The sequence below is a fragment of the Propithecus coquereli genome, unplaced genomic scaffold, assembly GCF_000956105.1.
Source record: "Propithecus coquereli isolate 6110/MARCELLA unplaced genomic scaffold, Pcoq_1.0 Scaffold591, whole genome shotgun sequence".
In the NCBI taxonomy this organism is placed as follows: Eukaryota; Metazoa; Chordata; class Mammalia; order Primates; family Indriidae; genus Propithecus; species Propithecus coquereli.
This window is the reverse complement of record NW_012151852.1, coordinates 412705-435236: the sequence shown is the minus strand read 5'-3', so window position 1 is coordinate 435236 and position 22532 is coordinate 412705. Positions and strand designations below refer to the sequence as shown.

The 22532-nt window shown below is 51.4% G+C and overlaps 1 protein-coding gene across 1 annotated transcript in view; it reads right to left on the bottom strand.

Moving 5' to 3' along the window:
- KIF25 (kinesin family member 25) overlaps positions 1-22532 on the bottom strand; it is a 59009-nt gene that overhangs the window by 5439 nt on the left and 31038 nt on the right. The window contains exons 5-9 of the mRNA XM_012658959.1: positions 21389-21477; positions 19496-19532; positions 10673-10740; positions 5832-5906; positions 3336-3470 (exon numbers count right to left, since the gene is read on the bottom strand). Coding sequence (XP_012514413.1) covers positions 3336-3470; positions 5832-5906; positions 10673-10740; positions 19496-19532; positions 21389-21477 — 404 coding nt within the window. The remainder of the gene's footprint in view (positions 1-3335; positions 3471-5831; positions 5907-10672; positions 10741-19495; positions 19533-21388; positions 21478-22532) is intronic.

Here is a 22532-nt window from a genome sequence, read left to right as displayed (position 1 = left end):
AGAGCATAAACGCTTGGAGAAACTTCAGTGACCCCTTAAAGACCGGCTAAAAGACGGCGTGCCACGTGGGACCGTCACAGCCCTAGAAAATGTCCCGCAAAACCGCTACGCTCCACCCCACCAATACCGAGATGCTGTCTCGGGAACGGTTATTTTATCCGAGTTACATTTAAGTCACCTGCCCCAGCAATCAGCGCCCTTACGATTCTGAACACACCCAGCAAAGGAGCGGGAAGGACACACGGCCTGGACGCAGAAGTCGCCACGCCCACGGCCGCCACCACCCAGAGCCCAAGGCAGGCGGCAAAGACAGCGCATTCAGCACTTTTCCAGTAACGGGTCTGTTTATGTTAAAGTTATTTCTGTTTCTTTACCCCAATTCCAAACAAGATCTTCCTGTGACCTCCTTAAAACCTACTCAGACTCTTAAAAAAACAACTGCATCTCTTATTCTGTTCCATCTCTTAAAGTGCTATGTGCTGACTGTGGAAAACTTTCAAAAATAAAGATACTACACTTAGAGGAAAAGAAAAAACAACCACAACCCACAGCAAGGCAAACATGTCCGCTAACCCGCGGTTCCCTCTCTGCCCTCCCTCTCCCCTGCGCTGGCGGCTCCCTGCCGCCTCCCTTTGGCAAAAGCCCTCCAACCTCGTCACCGAGGAACAGAGAGCCAAGGCAGCCTCCGTCTCTGGGAATTGTCGCCTCTGTGACACGTGCACAGCGGAATGACCTGCTTTGCCTTTTTCTCTGCGTGAGGGTGCCCGAGACGCAGGCTGGGCCTAGGGCGGGGTACTGTTTGGACCGAGACAGAACTGCCTGGGCGCTCCCCTCCTAGCACTGCCGCGGTTTTCATCCAGATCTGGAAGAGCTTTGTCAACAACAAAGAAAATAAAAAAGACTAAAGTGAAAGAGAAAAGAAATTTCTCGTCTACATAACACCCAGGAGTTACTCGGAAGGACTTCCCGCTATTCACGGGGCTGTGGCTGTAGTGCAGGAACAGTGTTGGAAACCACCGTCTTCCTTCTTGGCCTCTGAGAGGCCGCGTGCGGAGAGGTGAGCTGTACCAGACACCGACCTCCCCTCCGCGGGCAGCGGGAGGCAGCAGGGGCTCCAGCCCCAGCGCCCTCCACGCTCCGTCTCTGCTCTCGGTTGCCCCCCAGGCCTGCACGCAGCTCCCCGCCTGCTTCCACGCTGGACTCCTCCGGGACAGAGGATTGGGCACGTGCAGTTTTGTATCCCTTGTGCCTTTGACAGCGCCCGGCCATACATTCCTATCCACAGGACCCAGCGGGGATGATCTAGGAGGACGTGGTGTCAGCACTGGGTCCACGAGGAAGGGAGAAGCTGTGAAGCAAGAACCCCAGGGGCGGCCTCTTGCTTTATTGAAAATGGCAGAGAAACCTTCCTTGGCGACTTCGGCAGCCTGGGAGGGTATTTTTTAGGGTAAAAGGTTCGCATAAACAATCTGTGCATCGATTCCTGATGTCGCCGTGGTCCTGATGCCGGGTGGACGGACGGTGTGTGGTTTCCGTCACGCGCACCCAAGCTCCCCCAGCCTGGCCAGACGCGCTCCTTTCCCGATCTTGTCTGCGGTGACCACAGAGCCCAGAGGCGAACATTTCCACGTGTGCTCTCTTGCTCTCGTTTCTGTGAATGGAGGCAGCGAGGCTTCCGGAGGCCCAGGCCTCGCCACAGCCACCCAGGCGGAACAGAGACTCCACCTCCAGTCCGAAGGGGCCCAGCACTCCAAGTCGCTGTGAAGACGCAGCGTGTGAAGTCACAGTTTCATGTCCCGAGATGTAAAACATTTCTAAGACCCATTTTAGAAATGAGGTAATTTAAACACCTGTCAGGAAAGTGGTGTTGCCAGTTGCTGAGGCTGGCGGTTCCGTTTCTAGACAGTCCCAACGCCCAGGTGCTTTCCCGACGGTCCCCACTGCATTTTCCCAAGCTCTTTTCCACCCTCTTTGCCGCCCTGACAGAGAAGCTTTGGTTGTGAATTCCATGACCAGAAACGCGACTTATTCAGTGCAAGACGCCTGCTCTGAACTCGCTGCGCGTCACACATCTACAGACCCAGCGCAAGCCGCACAGCCTCTGCGGCCGCACCGCGCTCGCGCTGGACACGCCATCGCGGGACCCAGAGACGCTGCGAATCCGCGTCTCCCGCGTCCACCGTGGCTGTGCTTGCCATCTGGGGACCCGGCTCTCGCGGGACAGAAGAAAGCAGTCGTGCAGAACACTGGGAGGATCGTCCCGACTCCCGCTGTTGGAGGAGGAGCATCTTCCCAGGCAGGACCGTTAAGGCCTTAGCGCGCAGACTCCCACCCCGAAAGCGCGCAGGCCTGTGCTCTGGTGCCCTCCCTGTCGACCTGAGGTCACCTGCCGTGGGGATGTCCAGCAAATCCCTGTAGCCCATCCAGACTGGGCGTCTCCCGGGAGATGGTAGACAAGTGCTGAAAAGATGGGAAGTTTGTGCCGACTTCTTTTCAGGAACAGTTAGTAGAAGTAAATTGATAAACCTGTTTCTGTCACAAATATTTAAGGAATATTGGTTTGAAGAGGCACCAACACATGAGGCTGTTGTGGAAGGTCTTGCCTCTCGGTCTGGCCTGGTCCTAAGACGAGAGAGGGCCAGGCAGGGAAACGCAGACCTCAGAGGGGAGGAGCAGAGGCTCCACCGGCCCCACCGCGTGAAGGTGGCGTCTCTCACAGAGCTGACAGCGTCGTGCGGACACATAACAGGCAGCCGCCACGTGAGCCCGCAGCTCTCAGCAGGACGCAAACACGCGAACATGAGCATCCTGCCAAGTGACTGCCCAGGGGCGGCGGTGCCAGCAGTCAGGCCGAGGACGAACCGCCGAGGACCCTGAGGCTGAGACTGTGGGGACAATGTTTTACTATTTTCTCTGGGAAGGTCGGGAGACTCTTCCACGGGACGGGTTTGCTGCAACTCCTGGGAGTGGCCACTCCCCGTGGGGGCAGGAGGCCGGACAGCGGCGGTTCTCACTGTCCTTCCCGCTCTGCAGCAGAGAACCACTACCCCCGCCCCGCCCCCGGCCCCGACTGGGTGTCCTCTAAGTGGGATCTCATTCAGGAAGTTTTGTCTTAACGATACAATTTCAACACACGTGTCCTAAGAATGTGTAGCATTCGTGGCGATAACGCCAGAAGAATCTGAGCGCTTGGTAATGCCGAATGCATCTGACAGGCCATCAGGTTCGGGCATCTTCTGCAGTGGTTTCCTCCCGCACGAGAGCTCCCTGCGCAGCCCGCCACCCCCGCACGGCCGCCTTCCCTCCCTGCTCACGGCCGACCCCTGCAGAGGTACCTGAACAGCTCCTCGACGGCTCTGGGGACGATTCCCACGTCACGCTGGGACTCTTCGCCCTTCAAACGCGGCCCCAGCATGGTGTAGCTCTTGCCGCTGCCCGTCTGTCCGTACGCCACAATGCAGACGTTGTACCTGCAACGCAGAGCACATCCGGCTAGCAGGACACACGGGGTCTAGTGCCGCATCTGATGCCAGGAACAATTTCTCCCTGAATGAAAATTTCGGTAGATTCCGTTTTGTACTCGCCTGTGACTCCATTCCTCACACGCCAGGCTTTCGTTTAACCACAACTACTTTTGCATAATCCGTCCCTGTTGCTGTTTCATTGCACGGTGTTGACTGAGTTATATCCGTGCTCACTCACACACCGCAAGCACCTCAGCAATCCCTAATTCTTGCTGCTCTGACGTCCCCAGGGGCAGGGGTGGCTCTGCCACCCCTTTGCCAGCTCGTGGCTCTCTCGGGGATGCTGACCTTACAAAGTCCCTCCGGAATCCCCTCGACTTCACCTTAACTTTGACAGCAGCATCAGAGCTGCCCAGCGCCAGTTCATCTTCATAGAATGAGGCTCACTACACATAACATATATTAAATGATAGAAAAGTTTGCATATTTTCTTTTGATGTTCTAGAAGTATTTTCCCCTATTACGTACACAATTGATTACTAGTGTTGTTAACTACAGTTAAGACAGTAACACACGTTTTTATACTTTGTGATTCCAAGGGACTTCGGGGTTTTCTTGTGGGTAGTCAACGCACGTGTGCAGCCGTCCTCTCCGTGACAGGCAGCACCTGTGACGTGGGGTTATGTGACTGCAGCTTGTGGCAGAGAAGAACCATCGACAGATCCCTAAATTTTCTTCCAGTTGTGTTACTTAGCCCAAAACATCAGTGGGAAGATCAGATCCATTTGAAAGGATATTTAAAATAAGTTTACAATATAAAATTATATTCTCGGCCGTGAGATTTAAGATTTTTTTGGCTGCAAAGGTGCAGGTCAACCCGGCCAAACGCCAAGTGGGCTCATGGGTCAGAGCAGGAGGTCCAAGGCCTGACCACCGTCAGAATCACCTGGGGAGAGGACACGATCCCCTGTGTCCCTCAGAGATTCTGATTTAACTGATGAAGCTTGACCCAGATTTCTCTGTTTCACTGGTGCACCCAGCACCGCAAGCCAAACAGATAATTGCTGTTGTTCTGAGAAGAGGATTTTGAGAAAGTGTTCTGACTGCTCGATGTCTAAATTGCACCTAGAACAGTGATACAAAAAACATCAGAGCCCAGGAGGCCTCGATCTCCAAGGTTAACTGTAAAGTTCCGCCAAAAAGGTCTTGGAAGCCACACGTTCGGGCAGCACCGATCAGGGCCTCAGTCACCAACCCACATGTTTTCCTTCCAGAATTAAAGTCCCAAGGCGTCTGCACCAAAACCCCGCTACATTCCTGAGCTCCCACACCTTCCCTGCATCCTACACACATTTCTTTGGAATGTCTTTGACTGCAGCCGGCAGAGGGTCTTAAAGGGACTTTCCAAACCATTCAGGAGCATAGCGTGAAAGACCTTGCTGAAGAAGGAAGCTCAGGACTTAAAAGAAGCCCATCTGTTTCCCATTACCCTGCAAGGGCAGCCCTGGCTAGATCATGCTAACCGCAATGCCTTTTTTATTTCTGGAATCTGCTTACTTGAAAGATGCCTACTGAAAAAGAGACTCCCCTATCATTTTCAATGATTTTTTTCAGATGGATATAAAAATCGCAATCTTCCCCGGAAGAACAGTTGAGGCCGAAACTGCACAATGATTGGAGCAACGGCCCGGTGTCTGCGCAGCGCGAGGGTTTGCCACGTGGGCAGCGCTCACCGGATGTCACGCCTGTGGGCACACAGCCCGCGTGGCCTCCATCGGCAGCGCAGTGACGACGGTTTCCACATCCACAATACTGACATTCTTCAAAGCACCCTCGGGCAGAAAGTCTTGGCTCACAGTGTCTTAATTAGGTGCCCAGACCTGGTTCCATTTATTGCTGACGACATATTCGTCGCCCTTCCATCATGACCCACTGCCTGAGAAATCCGCAGTTGTGTCATCCAAGAATAGAGGCTGATTCCCAGAGAAAAAGTCCCTCAATCTGATGTTAAAATTCTTAACAGACTTTTCCAAAGTTCTGAGATGTAAAAGTAACCCAGAAGAAGGAAAGGCAGCTAGCTGCCATCACAGTCCTGAGCCCACACGCCAAGTAACTAAAGTGTGTTTTGGAACCCAAGGTACATGTCCTCACTGAGCAATTACTTTTCTAATCCTTTTGGTCCTTTCCCAGGGGACAGACACTCTCCGTTAGAGGACAGCGCATGCGTGCTGGGCCATGGACCAGTTTGCTCCACGTCACATGAAATGCTCAGACTCGACTGCTATGTTCTCACTCTGCAGCAGGAAGGAAGTTTACTTGTACTTAAATACAGCTGTAATAGTTGGCCTTAAAAATACTGTAACTCACCCGTCTAAGAGAGACGTGAGGAGGGGGCACACCTCTCCAAATACCGCTCTCTGAGACTCTGCTGGACCATAAACCCTGAAAGATAAAGCAAAGACGATGCGTGAATAGAAAAAGAAGAGAGCTAGCGGGTGTCCAAACACGGAAACCTGGGAACAGTGTCCCGTGTGCTCCCTGTAACCTCCCAGCTCTGCCAGGATTGGTCAGCAAAACGTTAACTTGTATCACCTTTCAAGCTAACAAAGTTTAAGGGACAGTGAAGATACTGCTTCCTCGGTTTAAAAAATGCAATAAGCAGAAGCAAGTTGTAAATGCTTGGAAAGAAGGAAGGAAAAGAGAGAACAAAGGGAGGAAGGAAAGAAGGGAGGGAGGAAGGAAGGAGAAAAGATATAATTATGCTGTAGCTAAATTAGGTCTACCTAAGTGGGCTCAACAACAACAATGTAAACATCACACTCTGGGCAATATTTGGTACACAACATTTGATTTTACATTCAAGCTCTTCAAAGTCTTGTTCTCCTGGCCCCCGGGTTAGTTCAGTAGAACTTTACTAGACACCGGGGGCCTGGGACGTCTGCTGCACAGAGGGGATCTCGTGTGGGTCTGCGTCTTATATAAGCAGATACGAATGAAGCTAAGCAGGAAGTAACCTCCAGAAAACGCAGTTTGCTGCACAATCTGAAGCAAGCTTGGGATGCGAGTGCAGGGCAGACTGCGTGGCAGACCACGAAACAGACGCCAGTGGCCGGCTGTATTTGAACCAAATGTGCTTTGGTGTTAACCTTGGTTTCCTAAAAACAGGTTTTAATGTAGCTGGACCCAAGTTTTTCTCTTCTTTCATTTTCAAAACACATCATAATGCCCAGTTGACCCATATTTTCTCCAAAAGCAGGATTCATGGTAAACCTCAGGAGGGTTCTCTGTAAGGCACCGCCTCACGCATGATTTGGAAGAGCGTTTTGAGCAAGTGGGAAGATGCTGAGGTCTGAGATTTTTTTTTTTTAACTTCTCACTAAAAACATACAGTAAAACACAAACATAGAAAGAACAGTAAAATGAACGCAGAAAGTGCGTCGCCCAGCTTCTGCCACCCGGGGCCTGCGGGAACTCCCTGCCCCTCACACCGTGCGGGGCCTGGACGCCGGCCTCAGACCCACCACATTTGCAAGGGTTTAGGTGCGTGTCTCTAAAAGATGATGACTTCTAAAACACATAACAATACTACCATTGTTACATTTTTAAAAATTTACAGTAATTCCTCAGTATCATCAAAAAAGTCAGCGTTCACCTTTCTCCAGCTGTCTGATAAGTTTATTTTGCTAGTTAGTCTTTTAAAAATCCTAATTCGGAGGGGGCACGCACATCGCAGTGGTCCAGTGCCTCCGAAGTCTCTCGGTCTGCAGCAAGGGCTGGCGAATGTTTTCTGTAAAGCACCAGATGGAAGTACCGCCGGCTTCGCGAACCTCTTCCTTCATAAGCACACTGGAGTTTCTCTCCCGACCGTGAGGGACGAGCCCAAGACGCCCGCCGCCCGCGCCGAGATGAGCGGTGTCGCAAGTCAAGCGGATGCTAGGACGGAAGAATCAGAAAAGGCAACGCTGTCTGTACCTGGAGGTGACATGGCCACACATCCAGGAAGTCCAAAGTCGAACGATGAGAACGACTGCTAAATCCGTAAGAGAAGTTAGTAAAGAGCAGGTTATAAAATTAATGTACAAAGTCAATAGCTTTTATATGTACAAAAAAGGAGTTTGACGATATAATGGGAGAAAAGACGCTACACGCGATAGCAAAAGAAATAAAATACCGGGGCAGAAACTTAGCAGGAAACGTCCGCACTCGTCACGGAGAAACCGTGAAGCCTCCTGAGACACAACCAACGGAGCCGGGACACACGGCAGGATGCCGCCGGGTCTCGGGCAGGAAGACTCAGCTCCGTGAAGACGCCTGTTTTCCCAAAGTTAGTTTATAAACTACTTCAATCCCCCCAAAATACCATATATGCCACCAGGTTTTTCCTGGATTTATGCAATTTGATTGTTTGGCAAACACATTACAAATTTAGTTGGCAAAACGAAAGCTCAAGAATAGAAAGGAGACCCCTGGAAACTAAGTAGTGGCGGGACGAGGGCTGTCTCAGACCGTCGACCATGCGGCCTTGCTCGCGGCAGCTCAGTCTCGGCGTACGAACAAATAAACGCACCAAAGGAAGAGGGAGAGGTTCTAGAAATAGACATAATTTCACATGGCAATGGATTATATGGTAAAGGGCATCTCAGATTAGTGGGAAAAGATGTATTCTAATAAATATTATTGAAGTAAATGGATAGATATATGGAAAAAGATAAAATTGTACCCATTCTTTATGAAATATAGGAGGGTACATTCCAAATGGACCACGAGTTTAAAGTAAAAGATCAAACCGTGCCAGTACTAGAATAGTATGCGGGTACATTCTTCTGTAATCTGTCAGCCTATGTGACTATGATTACATAAAAGAAAAAAGCACTTTTGTGTGGCTAGAAGGCATCAGAAGCAAATAAAAAACACAATTGGAAAAACTAGTCGCAACTTAAACCACAAAGAAAACATTGATATCTCTAATATATCAAGTGCTTCTAAAAATAGAGGTGAAAAAGGCCAATATTCATATAGAAAAATAGCTAGAGACGTGAGAGTGCACAGAACAGAAGAAATGCAGTGACTCCCAAATGAATGAAAAGACGCAGCTTCACTCGGAAGAGAAACTTCGCAGAGAAACCACGTCTCGCGGACGGCGGGCAGCAGCCCCAGGTCTGACTGCGCTGCCTGGCGAGGCCGTGGGGAGCTCGACCAGCTGGGAACCAGGGAGGAAAGGCAGTCCCAGCAGGAGAGCAGATCCGTCCTGTCCCCCTGCCTGTTGGGTCCTTCCTCCTTTTCTCTACCCGTTAACTCCCAGTTCACGGAGCTGTCACCACCCAGTTCAGGGGCCTCAGGCAGTCCCTCCCGCAGGCTGCGATGTAGGAGGGCAGTCTCCTGCGCACGTCCCCGCGCTCCTGGCCCTGGGCAGTCTCCTGCGCACGTCCCCGCGCTCCTGGCTCTGAGTGGGAGAAACATCGTCTTATTCCTACCTACGTCCCTCGTACCCAACGTGGCGCCTTGCACATTAACAGGTGCTCAGAAAATGCTCGCACTTGAACTACTACATGTGGAAGTTCAACGCCAATGTGTCAGGCTGTGAAAGAGCACAGCCAAGACCCCTTCGGCTTCCTGATACAACAGCAAAAATTATTTATTTTTTTCATTGCATTTTGGATCAATGACGTTACTTTTAGTTGGTCTTTTTCTTTAAATAATATTTTTATTCCACTTAGGAGATAACCACCTTCTTCTGACCCTGGGCCCATCAACATTTTTTCTGAATAGTAAGAATTGCACTTTTCCTCCTCATGGAAATTTATTTTTAGAAATAGTTAGCTGCTGAAAGTGTTATAATTTTTTCATAACTGAAATAAAATATTTTGACATTTATTAGTTCCACAAAAAGCTGTTATAAAAACTAACAGTGTTCTGATTTCATAAGAACCATCCACTCCACTGTTCATAAACATGAGATGGACGTGTGTGCTAAAACAGTATTACTGCGGAATAAATTCTCGTAGAGTTTCATATCCAAAATCTTCCTTCTTACCTAGACAAATAGCAAGTCACACAACCTCCTCCACTCCTTTGTTCAGTTCAGACACCACAGTTTGGTCTCCCCTCAGCCCCCGCAGTCCTGTGAGCACGACCACTGAGACCGCGCTCGGGGCAAGCGCACGTCTGAGTGGGCGGGGCGGGGCCTCCACATCCTTCTTCCCCAAAGCAGGCCCGACGGTCGCTGACGGGGCTGGCCACGGGCGGTGCCCTTGTCTGCTGCTCTCAGCTGAGCAGCCTGGTGGGACGAGAAGACCTGGCCCTTATTCCAAAGTCGCCGCTTACTGACTAACGAGCCATTTAACGTGGCTGAGCCGCCGTCTCGCCTACAGCTCTCCCCGGGTGTCTTGTGAAGACTGAGTGACATGATCTGCCTCGACGTACCTGGTAAAATCTCAGATCTACATCAGTGTGAGGTCCGCCACTAACCCCCGCCTCGCTCACGGTCCGGTAACTCCGTGCCTCTCTTGCCCACGTGGATTCTGGGACTTCCCCTCACATCGCTGGTGCAGTGTCACTCGGCACCTGGCCACACGCGGTGGGACGTTCTCTGCTCTGCGGCTCTAACTACCAGCCACAGCTGTCTATCAGCAGCGTGGGGGAAGGGACCATATTTTAAAAGTCATTTTTCCTAATCCCAGCCTTTTTCATTCTTTATCTGCAGCTCTGCTAAGTACCAGAAAGCGCTAATCAAATCCTGGAGCCCTTCATCTGAAGGGCACGTTTGCTCAAGCCATTCAGCTGCGCCCTTTATCCGTGGACCACAGGCTTTCCTTAACCTGCTGTTTCGCGCTTCCCACGTCACGTCCTGGATGCCAACATCAGGGTCAGGAGTCAGAGGAATCAGAGGGGGGGCGGGGAGGAAGTCAGCAGCTTTTACGATAATACATCCACCCCTGAACTCTAGCTGCAGCCACCCGGCCACCATCCAGACGGCCAAGACTTAAACACGTGACCTCATTTCCTGGAATTCAAGGTCAGACCTTGCCCCAAGCCCTGCAGGGTTCATGGTCTAGTTGAGGAAGCAACAGTGGAAGCAGATATCACAGTAGACAGCGCCAAACACCATCACACTATTGCACATTCTATCAATCAAACCCCAATGCAGAATTTGTATTCTTAATGTGCTTTTTAAGTTTGCTTTACACGTCATCTTGGAAAGCACTTACCTGTCAAAATGATACATCTTATTAATGAAAGGGTGGCCAGGACGACCACATTTCACCAGGACTGTTTCCTAGCAGGAAAGAGTAAAACAACACGGTCAGACTTCACAGGACTATGTTCATAAACACCGAGCAGAGTTGGCAAAGTGCAGCCTCAGGGCCAAGTCCGGCCTGTCGCCTGGTTCTGTAAACAGTTCTATTGCAGACCGCGTGCGGCTGCTTCTGACTCACAGCAGAGTTGGGTAATTGAGACGGAGGCCACATGGCCTTCAACGTCTGCATTTGCTCTTTGGCCCTCCAGAGAAAGAGTTTGCTGCCCCCGACTCAGACAAGAAAGTCAATTCTACTGAGAAATACACAGTGGCGTTCCTCCATCTGCAACAGACCAAGGCTTCAACTGGCCAAAATTACTGACTCTCAGAGCACTTGGCATTTCAAACGGGTATGAGATTTCCAGAAGGCTAAAGCAGTCACATCTCAGACATCATTACAATTCAGCTATAACTGGTGGACCTGAAATATTCAATTTTAAGACACATCAACTTTTGATCTTGCTGCCCTTTCTTCTTCAATTATGTCCTGTGTGAGAGAAGCGAAAGCAACTTGCAGCAAGAAATATAGCATCGGCTTAGTTTCACTTAAGCAAAGAAAAAAATGGACCTGGATTTGTTCCAATTCTAAAACAAAATGTGTTTTCATGACAAAGGGGGGGCACAGGAAGAATTTAAAATAAAAACAAAACCTAACCAGCAATTGCAGTGAATAATCCACATAAGTAACATTTGATTTTTCCATGATAGCATTTGGAGGGCGCTAGGATGATACCTCCGCACGTGTGTGTATGTGTATCTGCAATAATAAATACATGTCAAAGAAGTGACCTGTTTTGTGTTTAAAGACTCAAGCTATGGGGTCCAACAGCTACTTGTTCCAGAAGTGGTGGCGACACTTGTCATGTATTTACTGCCGGCAGCTCACTCGCAGGCAGTGATGGAGGTCAGTGTTGCTGCACCTGAGCTCTGTAAGGTGTCCCTGATGTTGAATGCTGATGTCGTCAGATAGTGATGTCGTCAGACAATGAACTTCTACTGTCTTCGTAATCAAAGGTGCAATGCAATTAAATCATAGGCATGTATTTGGGTAAGGCAAGTCATGAAAAAAGTGTCAAATATCAGTTAGCTTCAGCAGCCCATTCAGCTGTGGGCAAAGCCTCGATTTTACCTGCAGACGTACCTTCGGGCTGTTCCCTCCTCTGCCCGGTCTTATATACAGCGCCCAGCCCTCCCCCTAACGGGCCTCTGCCTCCAGCCTGGCTCCCCTCCAGCCTGTCCTTGCCTCGTCACCACGGCAACCTTCCTAAAATGCAAATTAAACACGAAGGGAGCAGATGACATCACTGAAGCCAAAAAAGAAGTTTAAGATGGAGCGAGCAGGGGAAGCAGTACATCCTTATTTCAAGTTCCCGCCGGGATCTGGCGGCCTAGCAGGCGTCTGCTACCTGATGAAACCTTCTGGAGCTTGGATGGGGATGCGTTGCGTCCACAGTGACTCGGCACCGAAGGAGCAGCCGGTGGTTGTGGAATGTTCTATGATGTCACACAGCTGCAATTGCCAAGATGCCGCATTTGATTAAGGTACGAAGATTTGTGAGCACCTGAACTTTGACAGCTTTCAAGGACGAAGTTTATGTCTCCACTGAGTACTTATTGAGCACTTACTGTGTGCCAGAAACGGTTTCAGGAACTGAATATTCCTACAGCCACGTCATAGCCCCTGTAACACAAGAAGCTCTTAAATTCTTTTCGCACCCAAAACTCAGAAATAAGATGCAGGAACAAAAGCTCAGACCTAACCTGGACCAATCCACAGACCTGGCTGTGAAGACAGACAGACCTGCAGATTCCCGGCTGCAAGGACAGACCTCCAGATTCCTGGCTGCTGGACGGAATCTCAGTGCCGGCCCGGCCCCTTGCTCCTCTCCTGGGGCGTGTTGTCACTGCCCCGTCGCCTGGCTGTGTCATGTTCCTTCATGCTCACGCCAAGCTGAGATCCCCGTGTTCCAGCAGCACCTGCCCAGGAACGCACCCCGGGGTCCCAGCGCTGCCTCCAGGTGCCTCAGTGTTAACCACAAAGAGAAACAGATGAGAAACGCTAAGGTTTGCAATGTCTGACCTGCGAGCTCCGGGGACACCGTATAAGGAACATAAAAAGCCATGGACACAAGCCTGAGCCCGGAAGAGCCCCACGGCTATTTGGGTTCACTCCACAGTGTGACGCTCCGTTGCAAACATCTGCAGTGTGTCCACAAGCAGAGTCTAATTTCTCTAAACACAGCTTAAATGCTCTTTCCTGCTCATCCAAAAACCTCCTAATGCACAATGCCAAATACCCCACATTCTCCCAAAAAAGGACTCATGTCCCAGGCTTTTTAAACAATCGGCAGCATGATTCCTTTCAGGATGGGAACTGCCCGTCAGGGGCCGCTCTGCTGAAGAGGCCTCTGGGTCCCGACACGCAGGACCCGCCCGCACGGCGGAGCTGACAGTCAGGAGTCGCTTTCCTCCCATCCAGCTGCCTCATCATCCAGGCCCTTCCTGCATCCGATTCCCCAGGACAGCTTGCAAAGGGCCAGACCGTGAAATCCCTCGTCATCAAATCTTAGACCTAAAAGGTAATTTTAATCCAACTCCCGCATTTTACAGAGAGAAATCTGAGACCAAGGCGAGACATGTGAACCACATTCAGGGGAAAACTTCTGATCCTTGCCTTAGTTCTGGCACCGTGCGTGCTGTGCCTTCTTGAATTGGGTCTGAGATTTCTCCAGGCCTCAAAAGCTCGGTTCGCCAGAGCAGCGGTAGCCCCGGCTTCCTCACGGGGAAGTAGGAGCCACGGTGCAAACTCGCTGCAGCGTCCCAGCAGGACGGAGCGCGCCCTCCCGTGCAGGAGGCAGCCGCTCAGCCGCGTCTTTGGGGAACATCCTCTCGATACCACCTTGGTGGGTGGGCAGCGGCTCCCTCTTCCAGAACGCCCGCCAGACGGGCCGCTGTGGACTGTGGTCCTCTCCTAGGAGGAGGTGGTGAAGCACCACAGCCCACAGTGCCAGAACAGCACGCAGGATGATGAGAAGGCTGTCGTTGACGCGGTCAGTGTGTTTAACAGTCGCCTCTGAGCAGCCGTTTACATCAATACGGATAAATCTTAGCAAGATCGTATTGAGTATGACAACCAAGTCCCCAGAAAGCGCAACTAAAACCTAGCAATGTTTTTCCAGGAGCACCTCTAGATAGGAACATTTATCTACAGATGAATGTCTACAGTGTATAAGTATTATTGATATCTGTGCCGATCTATATTAAATACAGACACCATGAAAACAAGATTCAAAACAGTGCTTACCTTAGACATGGCGGCAGGGTGGGTGGGGAGGGCCATGGAGGTGGGGGGGAGGTTATTGCCAACGTTCTCACTTCCGATTGGGTGACAGTCACAGAAGTTTGTTATATTATCAAAATAAATATGCAGGCACAGATGTGGAATCATATTACATGTCCACGTTAAAAAAAAAAAACTAGAGCAACCAGGCGGGCTGTGCGAGACGCCCGCGGTCCTCGGGCCAGGGCCGCTCCACACGGAAGCTGGAAGGGAAAGACAGGAGGAGGGGCCTGAAGATTAAAAGAAGACCTAAAGGACACGGAGTTAAAAAGTGGGCAAGACCACGATGCGGTGCTGAGGCAGGCGCACTCGGGCGGTGGAACCGCGAGGAAAGGAAACCCAGGGACTCCCGCAGAGTCGGTCCCGTCACCCTGAAGGGAGTGGCGTGGGGAGCGGGCGAGGAAGGGGCTTCCGGGGCACTGGACGATCCCCTCCCTTGACCTGGCTGGTGGTCTCGAGGGGGTTTGGCTGTACTACTAATAACTCATTAAGTTACACATCCGTCCTGTGTGAGTTTTTGTATTGTTTTTATTTTACAATGGAAAGTTTAAAGAGAGGAAAACGAAGTAAGGAAGGAGTGAGGTCAGCCTGGCAGCCACGGATCAAACAGGGAGGTGCCCTGACCACGACCCCATGGCGGAACCTGGGGGACGTTCTGCGGACTGAATGAGCCAGGGACAACGGCCACGTGGTGCCACTCACGCGAGGTCCCTAGCAGAGTCAGCCTCCCAGCCGCAGTGGACGGGCGGGCGCCGGGGCAGGGGCGGGCGGGGCGTGCAGTGCACGGGTACAGTTTCTGTTTGGGAAGATGAGCGAGTTCGGAGACGGACGGTGGTGGTGGCTGCACAGGCTGTGGACGCGCTTAATGCCACCGAACTGAGCACTTAAAGGTGATCGAGATGGCAAATTTTGTGTTATGTGTATTTTACCACAATTCAAAAAACACTAAATGAAGGTGTGTCATGAACCCAGAATTGAGATCAATCCGAGTCTGTGTCTTCCAGGTCGCGGGAAGCCACGTGGCCATCTGCCCGCACGGCTGTCTTCCCAGTGGGGCAGGCGGCCCGGAGAGGTCGCATCTGCGCCTACTCAGCCTCCCCTTCCCGCTCAGCGCGCGCTTGGCTGCCCACAGACACCGTGGTGGCCGGACCAGCCAGACCTGCGTTCGGGCAGCCGGTAGCCCAGGGGCAGCGCAGAAACGGGTCCCTCTGTGGCTGTGACGTGAGCACAGAGGAGGCGGCAGGGATGAGTCCTGGCCGAGTGGGGAGGGGCCGGCTGCCCAGGGCGCCCGCTCGCCGTACTTTGTGGGAGTTTTGCAGGCATGTGACGGATGCTCGACCTGGGAACGCAGATGCCATGTGGCTTGTGCTCTGCCTCCCCTCGGGCCACCGACTGCCCAGATTTCCACCGGGGAGTCTGCCGCTGGGGGCTGCTCTTTTTATTTCTTAATTCACCCCCAAGAGGTAGGTTTCATTCACTGGTTCTTGGCGTTGGGAATACGGTTCTGCTCATCCCAGTTTGACATGTCTGATTCATTCAACCTCTCCTTAGCTCTTCCCGACAGCCAGTGGCCGCCGAGCCTTGCAGGCTGCGGAACATTCCCTCCGCACGCCCAGGCCCGTCCTCCTCCCCGGGGCCGCAGCGGCACCTCCTCCTCACCGCCCGATCCACCTCCTCTCGGTGTTGTCGGCTTAGATTACAGGATAGACACCCCTCGGATGGCAACTGACACCAAGTACCAAGTGACACTTCATACATGTTTGATGACGATTCCAGGATGAGGCATCTGGCGTCGCGCAGGTGGTGACTGGGACGGTGAGTTCCAGGTACCCACGCACACACACGCGCAGTGCACTTTCCTTGTGAACGCTCTGAACGCGGCAGCACGAAGTGACGCTGTTCACTGCTCATCTAACGAGGACTCAAGGACAAGTGTCCATTTTCCTGTCTTTTAAAAAAGCGGCTGGAAGAATCTAATTGTTAATTTTGAGTGTGTTACTAATCAATATTCTCATGTGCTCCTGGTGCCTCGAGTCTCTGGTTCTATAATTTAGACTAAATTGAAAACTCATGAAACAAGAAAATATTAGGAACTTTTACTATAACAGCAATATACTCCTAGAGGCATTATGCAAAAGTGGACCATTTTCCAAATGAGCTTCACAGAGAAACAGCCACACTATGTGTATACAGTGCGCTGCACGTGATGCGTGGCCGTGACGAACGTCTCTTCTGAAAGAATAGCAATGTCCTTTCCCGGAGCGAGGGGTGAGGGACAAATCCTTTCCATTACCCAGGTTTCATGATGTGAAATAACTGATTGGTAGAAGAAAAAATAAAATACAAAGAATTAGTTTGAAGCAAATGATGAGAAACCAAAGATAATTTCTTCCTTAAATCCTCGTAACTCCTAAAAAAGAAAAAAAATCCAAGTCTTCCTCTGACCATAAGTCTATAAACATAAAACTTGCTATTAGAACAATTTTCAGTTCTTTGAAGTTGGTTCGTATTTGTGAAACTAAATCTTGATCCTAAAATAGTCAGACCCAGAACTTTCTGGCTGGAAAGAACAGATTTCAGCAAGCTGGGGAAGCTGTCGTGTCACCACTGAGCCCACAACTCGGTCTTCAGGCTTCCACCGCCTGTGACACCGTCTGTCACAGCAGGGACAGGACCGCTGTTGGGACGAGCTAGGAGCCCGTGACTCCTTGGTGTGTCCGCTCGGGTGACAGACGCATGTCGGGAAAAGACCCCACCAGGTCTGCCCCGAGTCCACATGAGGAACAAGACGAAAGCGGTCCCGGGGGATGGGGGCCCGGGCCAAAGCGGGGAGGGAGACGGAGCAGCGGGACGGGCCCAGGGAAGGTCCTCGCTGCAGGGGCCAGCGGCGTGGCGGCGAAGGGCCACCGAGGTGTCAGAGACCAGGCAGGTGCGATCGCCACTCGCTGGGTTGGGGAAAACGGGAAGAGCCGTCTAAAGAGAAAATCGAGAATTCCGATTTGGACGTTTCATGTTTGAGAAACGCATGAGCCACACCCAGGCGTCTGACAGGGAGTAGGGCGTGGGGGTGCGAACCCCGGAAAAGTCATCTGGAGGTGCCGTCTGCCTTTAGTCCACACGACAGCTGCTCCCTGCGCCAGCAGAGCTGAGGACTCTGGGAAGAGGCAGACCCAGAGCGCTCGGTGGGACTGACTGCGCGCCAGGTGCTCTGTGTAAGTCGCACTGCTGGCCGCGGATGTCGCGGGTGCCTGCGCTCCTGGCTGTGGCCGCCCGAGGCCAGGTGAGCCTGCGTTCATGGGAACAAGCAGTTTGTTAAGGACCACACAGGCTCTGAGCAAAGAACTTTGCCTCAGGTGTGCCGAATCCATCGCTCCTGTTGCGCAGTCTAGAAAAATATTTTTCAGGTCAACGGCAGACATTTAAATAAGTGTCATTCGACCATCAGGCTCTGCTGGCTACACTCAGAAATTCAAGTCGGTGATCGCCAAACTCAGCAACGAGGGAGAAGCCTGGGCCACCGCAGGCAGATCAGCGGGAACTCGATGGAGAGCCGGGAACCTGTTCTCCCGTCTCTGATCAGCGCACAAGTCGATGCAAACTAAATGAAAACTGCAAATAAAAAAAACATGGAAAACGGTCACCAAGAAGTGGGGCAGTAGCCAGCTCCTCCATCTGAGGCTGATTTTATTTATAGGCTGAATCCAAAACTACTAAACGTTGACTCAGATTGCAAATTGAAATGAGATGCTGTTTCCCGTCCAATTCAAGCTCAAACTCTCTTTAGGCTTTTGGAAATAAAAACATAGTGCAGCAGCCAAGAGTGACAAGGTCACAGAGCTGATCCCTTGCTCTTTCAGCAGATTCAGTGGCATGAAGCCCTTTCATAAGCAGGTCTGGTAAATGAAAAACAACTTGGATTCTACTGATTTTAAAAAAACGTAATTCAAAATGTTCCAATCAAAAGAAATCGTATCCTATTTTGATGGATAAGATACGAAAAACCCAAACCTTAGACATCTGAAGATTCAGTGGAGTTTTGCAGGAACCAGCGAGGACTGCCAGCCAAGCGGACACATAAAGTGACAAAGATGACGATGACAAAGAACAACAATGACAATAAAAATGAGTCTCCGCCACGCCAGGGCCGGGACGCGCAGACAGACAGGCTGGGAAGGGCCAGCCGGGCGCTCGGCTCACCTGCCGCGGAGGGTCCGGGGCTCCCCTAAGCTCCTGCTCTGACAGCGGGTTTCATCTGTCTCCTTTGCCCGACGCGGCGATACTGGTGGTCGAGGCAACACGCAGCGAATGCATCAAGTGGCATAAGAAAAAATACTTAAAAACAAGGACTTTTTAAAGTGTTTATTTCCTGAAACTCCATCAAAGGAATTTTTTAATACAGCTATAACAATTTCCGTGGTCTCTCTGTAAAAAAGTGAGGCCACCAATCCGTTAACTAGAACTACTTTACAAAGAGCTGCTGAAGCTCACCAATGTGGCCGGAAGAAGACTGAGTCAGGGGACAGGCCTGTGACACAGCCAGTGACACGGACAGTGACCGACGCGACACAGAAACATTCAAAATGTTCCAAACACTGTAACCTGTGTGAGCTGAGATTTCCACGCTACATTCGAAATTATGATCATGAAGTGTTTAGCATTTCACGTTTTCCAAATTTACCGTGTGGTTGTCATATAAGCTAGAATGAAGCGCGAGCCCAGCACATTTCCTTAACCGTTGTCTGTGGGACTCCTCACGGGCACGGGACTGGAGCAAGGAGGGCAGCGAGTCCTCAGGCGTGGCCACCCGCACCAGGCGTTCCGGCCAGTCTTGATGTACAGGTTTCTTGCACAGCCCACCTCCCCTTCCTTGTCACCGCGGAGAGTCAAAACTAGAGAACACGCCGCCTTATCTGTACATGCCACGGTCCACATCTTTAACTGATAAGGGTTTTTAAAAACGTAATCTCCGTGCCCTTCATCACGTCTACTTCAAGTCTAGAATTGCAAAGGTCACACTTAACATCATTGATTCTGTATCTGTACCTCTTTTCTCAATGCTCTAAATTTTAGAACTTACCCATATTTGCACCGAGGATCTCCTGGGCTAGAAAATGAATGAAGGTGAAGTAACTTCCTCACACAGATCTACAAACCCGCGGCGGTTTCACGTGAGAAAAGCGCATTGAAGCCTTAATTAATGTCAGCTTCCGACAGAACTCAAGAAACAACAGCAATCCTTGTTAATTAAGTCTAAAGTAGAGAAAGACGTTATTTTGTGTTCTCTCCATCTCGGAATCGCTCTCGGTGGTGGGGAGTCTGGGGAACACTGAACCATCCACAGAAAGCTTCTCTTTAGAGGAGAATTCAGAACGTTTGTCAGGAAGCTTTACTCACGTCATCAACTGCACGAACCACTTCTCCAGAGACGGCGCTGAGGGAATAAAACAACATTTAAACTAGACGTCACGATAGACATGACGATGAAATTGCTGTTCGAATTCCCCGCAACCGAACTCTAAACGCTCTGGGTTTCCTCTGCCGCCCTGCTTACTCCGCCCCCCGCCAGTCCCCGGTCCCCGACCTTGGGGTCGTCCTGGCTCCAGGACACTGTCCCCACCCCCACAGGTGCGTCTCTCCTTCCGTCCTCGCCAACGTCCACCCACTGCCCTTCCACCTTTATCCTTTTTATTTTTCCTTACTCTTTATTTCTCACTTTCGTCTCTCCCCCGCCCCTTGTATTTTCTCCTGGAGTTTTCCCTAATGCCCCTGCTCCTCACTTCACGTTCCCTGCTGCCGTCAGAGGCTTATTGGGACCACGTGTCCCGGGAGCCCTACTCCAGTATGTCCTACATGCACAGCGCTGGCTGAGCGCGGGGCTGACACAGAAGACGAGTCGCGACAAGGTCCGCACCTCGGGGACTCAGGCATCTGTGAGCAACCATGGATTCAAAACCGGCAACGTTTCCAAACAAAAAGTGATGGGTGTGAACAACGTAAGAGGAAGCCAAGGTGCATGAAGCCTCCTTGCAGCGCTGGGGATCTGGACAGCCGGGCGGCACCGTCCCCGGCCCTGCCTGGTGGAAACACTCCGTCCTCAACTGCCCAACGGCACTGAACTGAGGCCGGTGCAACTGAGGGACTGAGTTTCTGATTTTATTTAATTTGCGTTCATTCAGATTTACAAGCCTCTGGTGGCAGTTGGCCATCCCATCGGGCCGCTCAGAAGTAGACTGATAATGAGACAAGGCTATCTGTAAGACCATTTAAAAAGCAAGTTTGGAAAGCTCATCACATTTTAGGATTTCTCTCTATAGGCTGGGTATCCCTAATCCAGAAATCCAAACTTCGAAACTTTCTGCGGCCATGTGACACTCAGAGGCCATGCTCATTGGAGCATCTCGAATTTCAGATTTTCCAGTTGGGGATGTTGAACCAGCACGGATATAACCTGAAATCTGAGGCCCTTCTGGTTCCAGGCATTTTGGATAAGGGTCACTCAGCTGGCCCTTCGTCACGCCGCTGCACTCAGTATGCCTATTCTCGGTCCTTCAACAAACGACAAATGGCTGCCAGTCAAGGACATACAACACCGAGTGCTGCAGCTGGCAGAAGCAAAGTCTTAAATTTGAAAAGAAAACATTTCGATTACTGTATAAAGAAAAATACGAATTGTTTCACACTACAGGACTGACCAAGGGCCCTAAAAGCAGAGTGGAGCTGGGACAGGTTCCGCGGAGGGCGCAAGGCAGGACAGCCCTGAGCGAGGCTGGGAGGCAGGGGCGCGCCCAGCGCCCAGCGCGCGGCACGACCAGCCAAGGGAAACAGGAAACCCGGGGAAGCGCAGCCGGCGTGGACGCGGCAGATGGGGCGCGGGTTTCCGTGGGGGATCGTTTCACAGGCAGGGGAGTCAGAGTCACCCCGAGCATGGTCTTCAAGTAAACGTTGGGATAAACGAACTGCAGACAGTTTCGCGTCATCCACTAGCACCAAAGCCTTCTCTGGGTCAGACGTGTGGGCTGGGTCCACACTAGCTACCTCCCTGCACCTCCGAGGGGCCTCTGCAGAAAATAGAGATAGTGCCCCCTCTGACATGGTGACACCAAGGGAAGGGCCACGAGCACGTGGCCCGTGGGATGGATGCTCCAGAGGCCGAGCGCCGAGAGGCCAACCCTAAGTGGCAGCGACGCTGCCATGCGTGTGTTTAAACCACACTCTCTCTCTCTCTCTCTCTCACACACACACACACACACACACACACACACACACACACACAGCAAAAGTAGTTACCTGTTCTGTAAAACCGTGTCACCAGATTCATTATCCAGAGGCAACAAAGGGCGGATCCGACAGTGCACCCGGAGATTTCCCCTCAGTTCCTGCAGTGAAGAGGGTTTGATGCCAACACGGAGCCGGGCAGGCGGCTGGGCCACCCTAGAGAGCACGGCCTGAGTGGCGTTGCCTGGGCCGTGGTGTGAGGTCACAAGAAACACCTGGCATTTGGAAAAGCCCCACGGAGCACTGAGAGTCCCATTTTGAGCTTTTTTGATTCATATTCAACAAATTTGTTTCCGTGCAAATGGTTATCACTCGGTAGTAAGTACCAGGAAAAATACCTTCTAATGGTGCCAGGGCTAATCTTTCAGGCAATGTGGAGGATTCTGGAAATTCGGTCCTTTCGCTTATTAGCCATTACCTTTATACACGTGTGAGGTGTCACCGTCCATCATACAAACCCACTGTCCCTGCGCAGAAGGGAGGGACCGATACGTCCAACATTTAAACCGTTTTATGAACACATGTAGCCACGTAGATGGTTAAGTTTCTTCCAGGCTGTGCTCAGATGTTAAATTCCTCTAACGAGGAGGATTTGCTGTTTCTGGGTGAGCTTTGATGCAACACTACAAAAACTCTTTCCCATACTGTGCTGACGAATTTCACTCATTGGTTCTTTTATAACTCCGAGGCCACGCAGCGAATGGCGGCTCTGCGTCCACGTGACACTTAGAACCACAGACTCGGATGCCATCTCCTCCGGCCCCGAGGTCGGCGCTCACTGCCCTGATAAGCCACGATCCATCCAGGCTGTCTCCGTCCCTCTAGGTGCTGTGTCCAGAAGGAGCAGCACATCTCCAAGTGTGGCGACAGCACAGAGCAGACAGACACATGCTGCTTCCTGTCCTCGTGTCAGCGCAGCCCAGCACACCCCTCACTTGCCTGGCTGCGCTGCTTTGATGACCTGCGCCAAGCCTGGACTAGCAACTAAAACCACAGTCTGTCGGCGACCAGGTGTCTTGTACCCAAGGAGTTCTGGCCCCGCCCTAAGGGAGCCACATTCCTCCCAGCCCCTCAGACTATGGACACGCACTCGGGAAAGCGAGAGAAACATTAGCACAGACACAAATCTGCCAAACGCCTAAAACACACCAAGCCA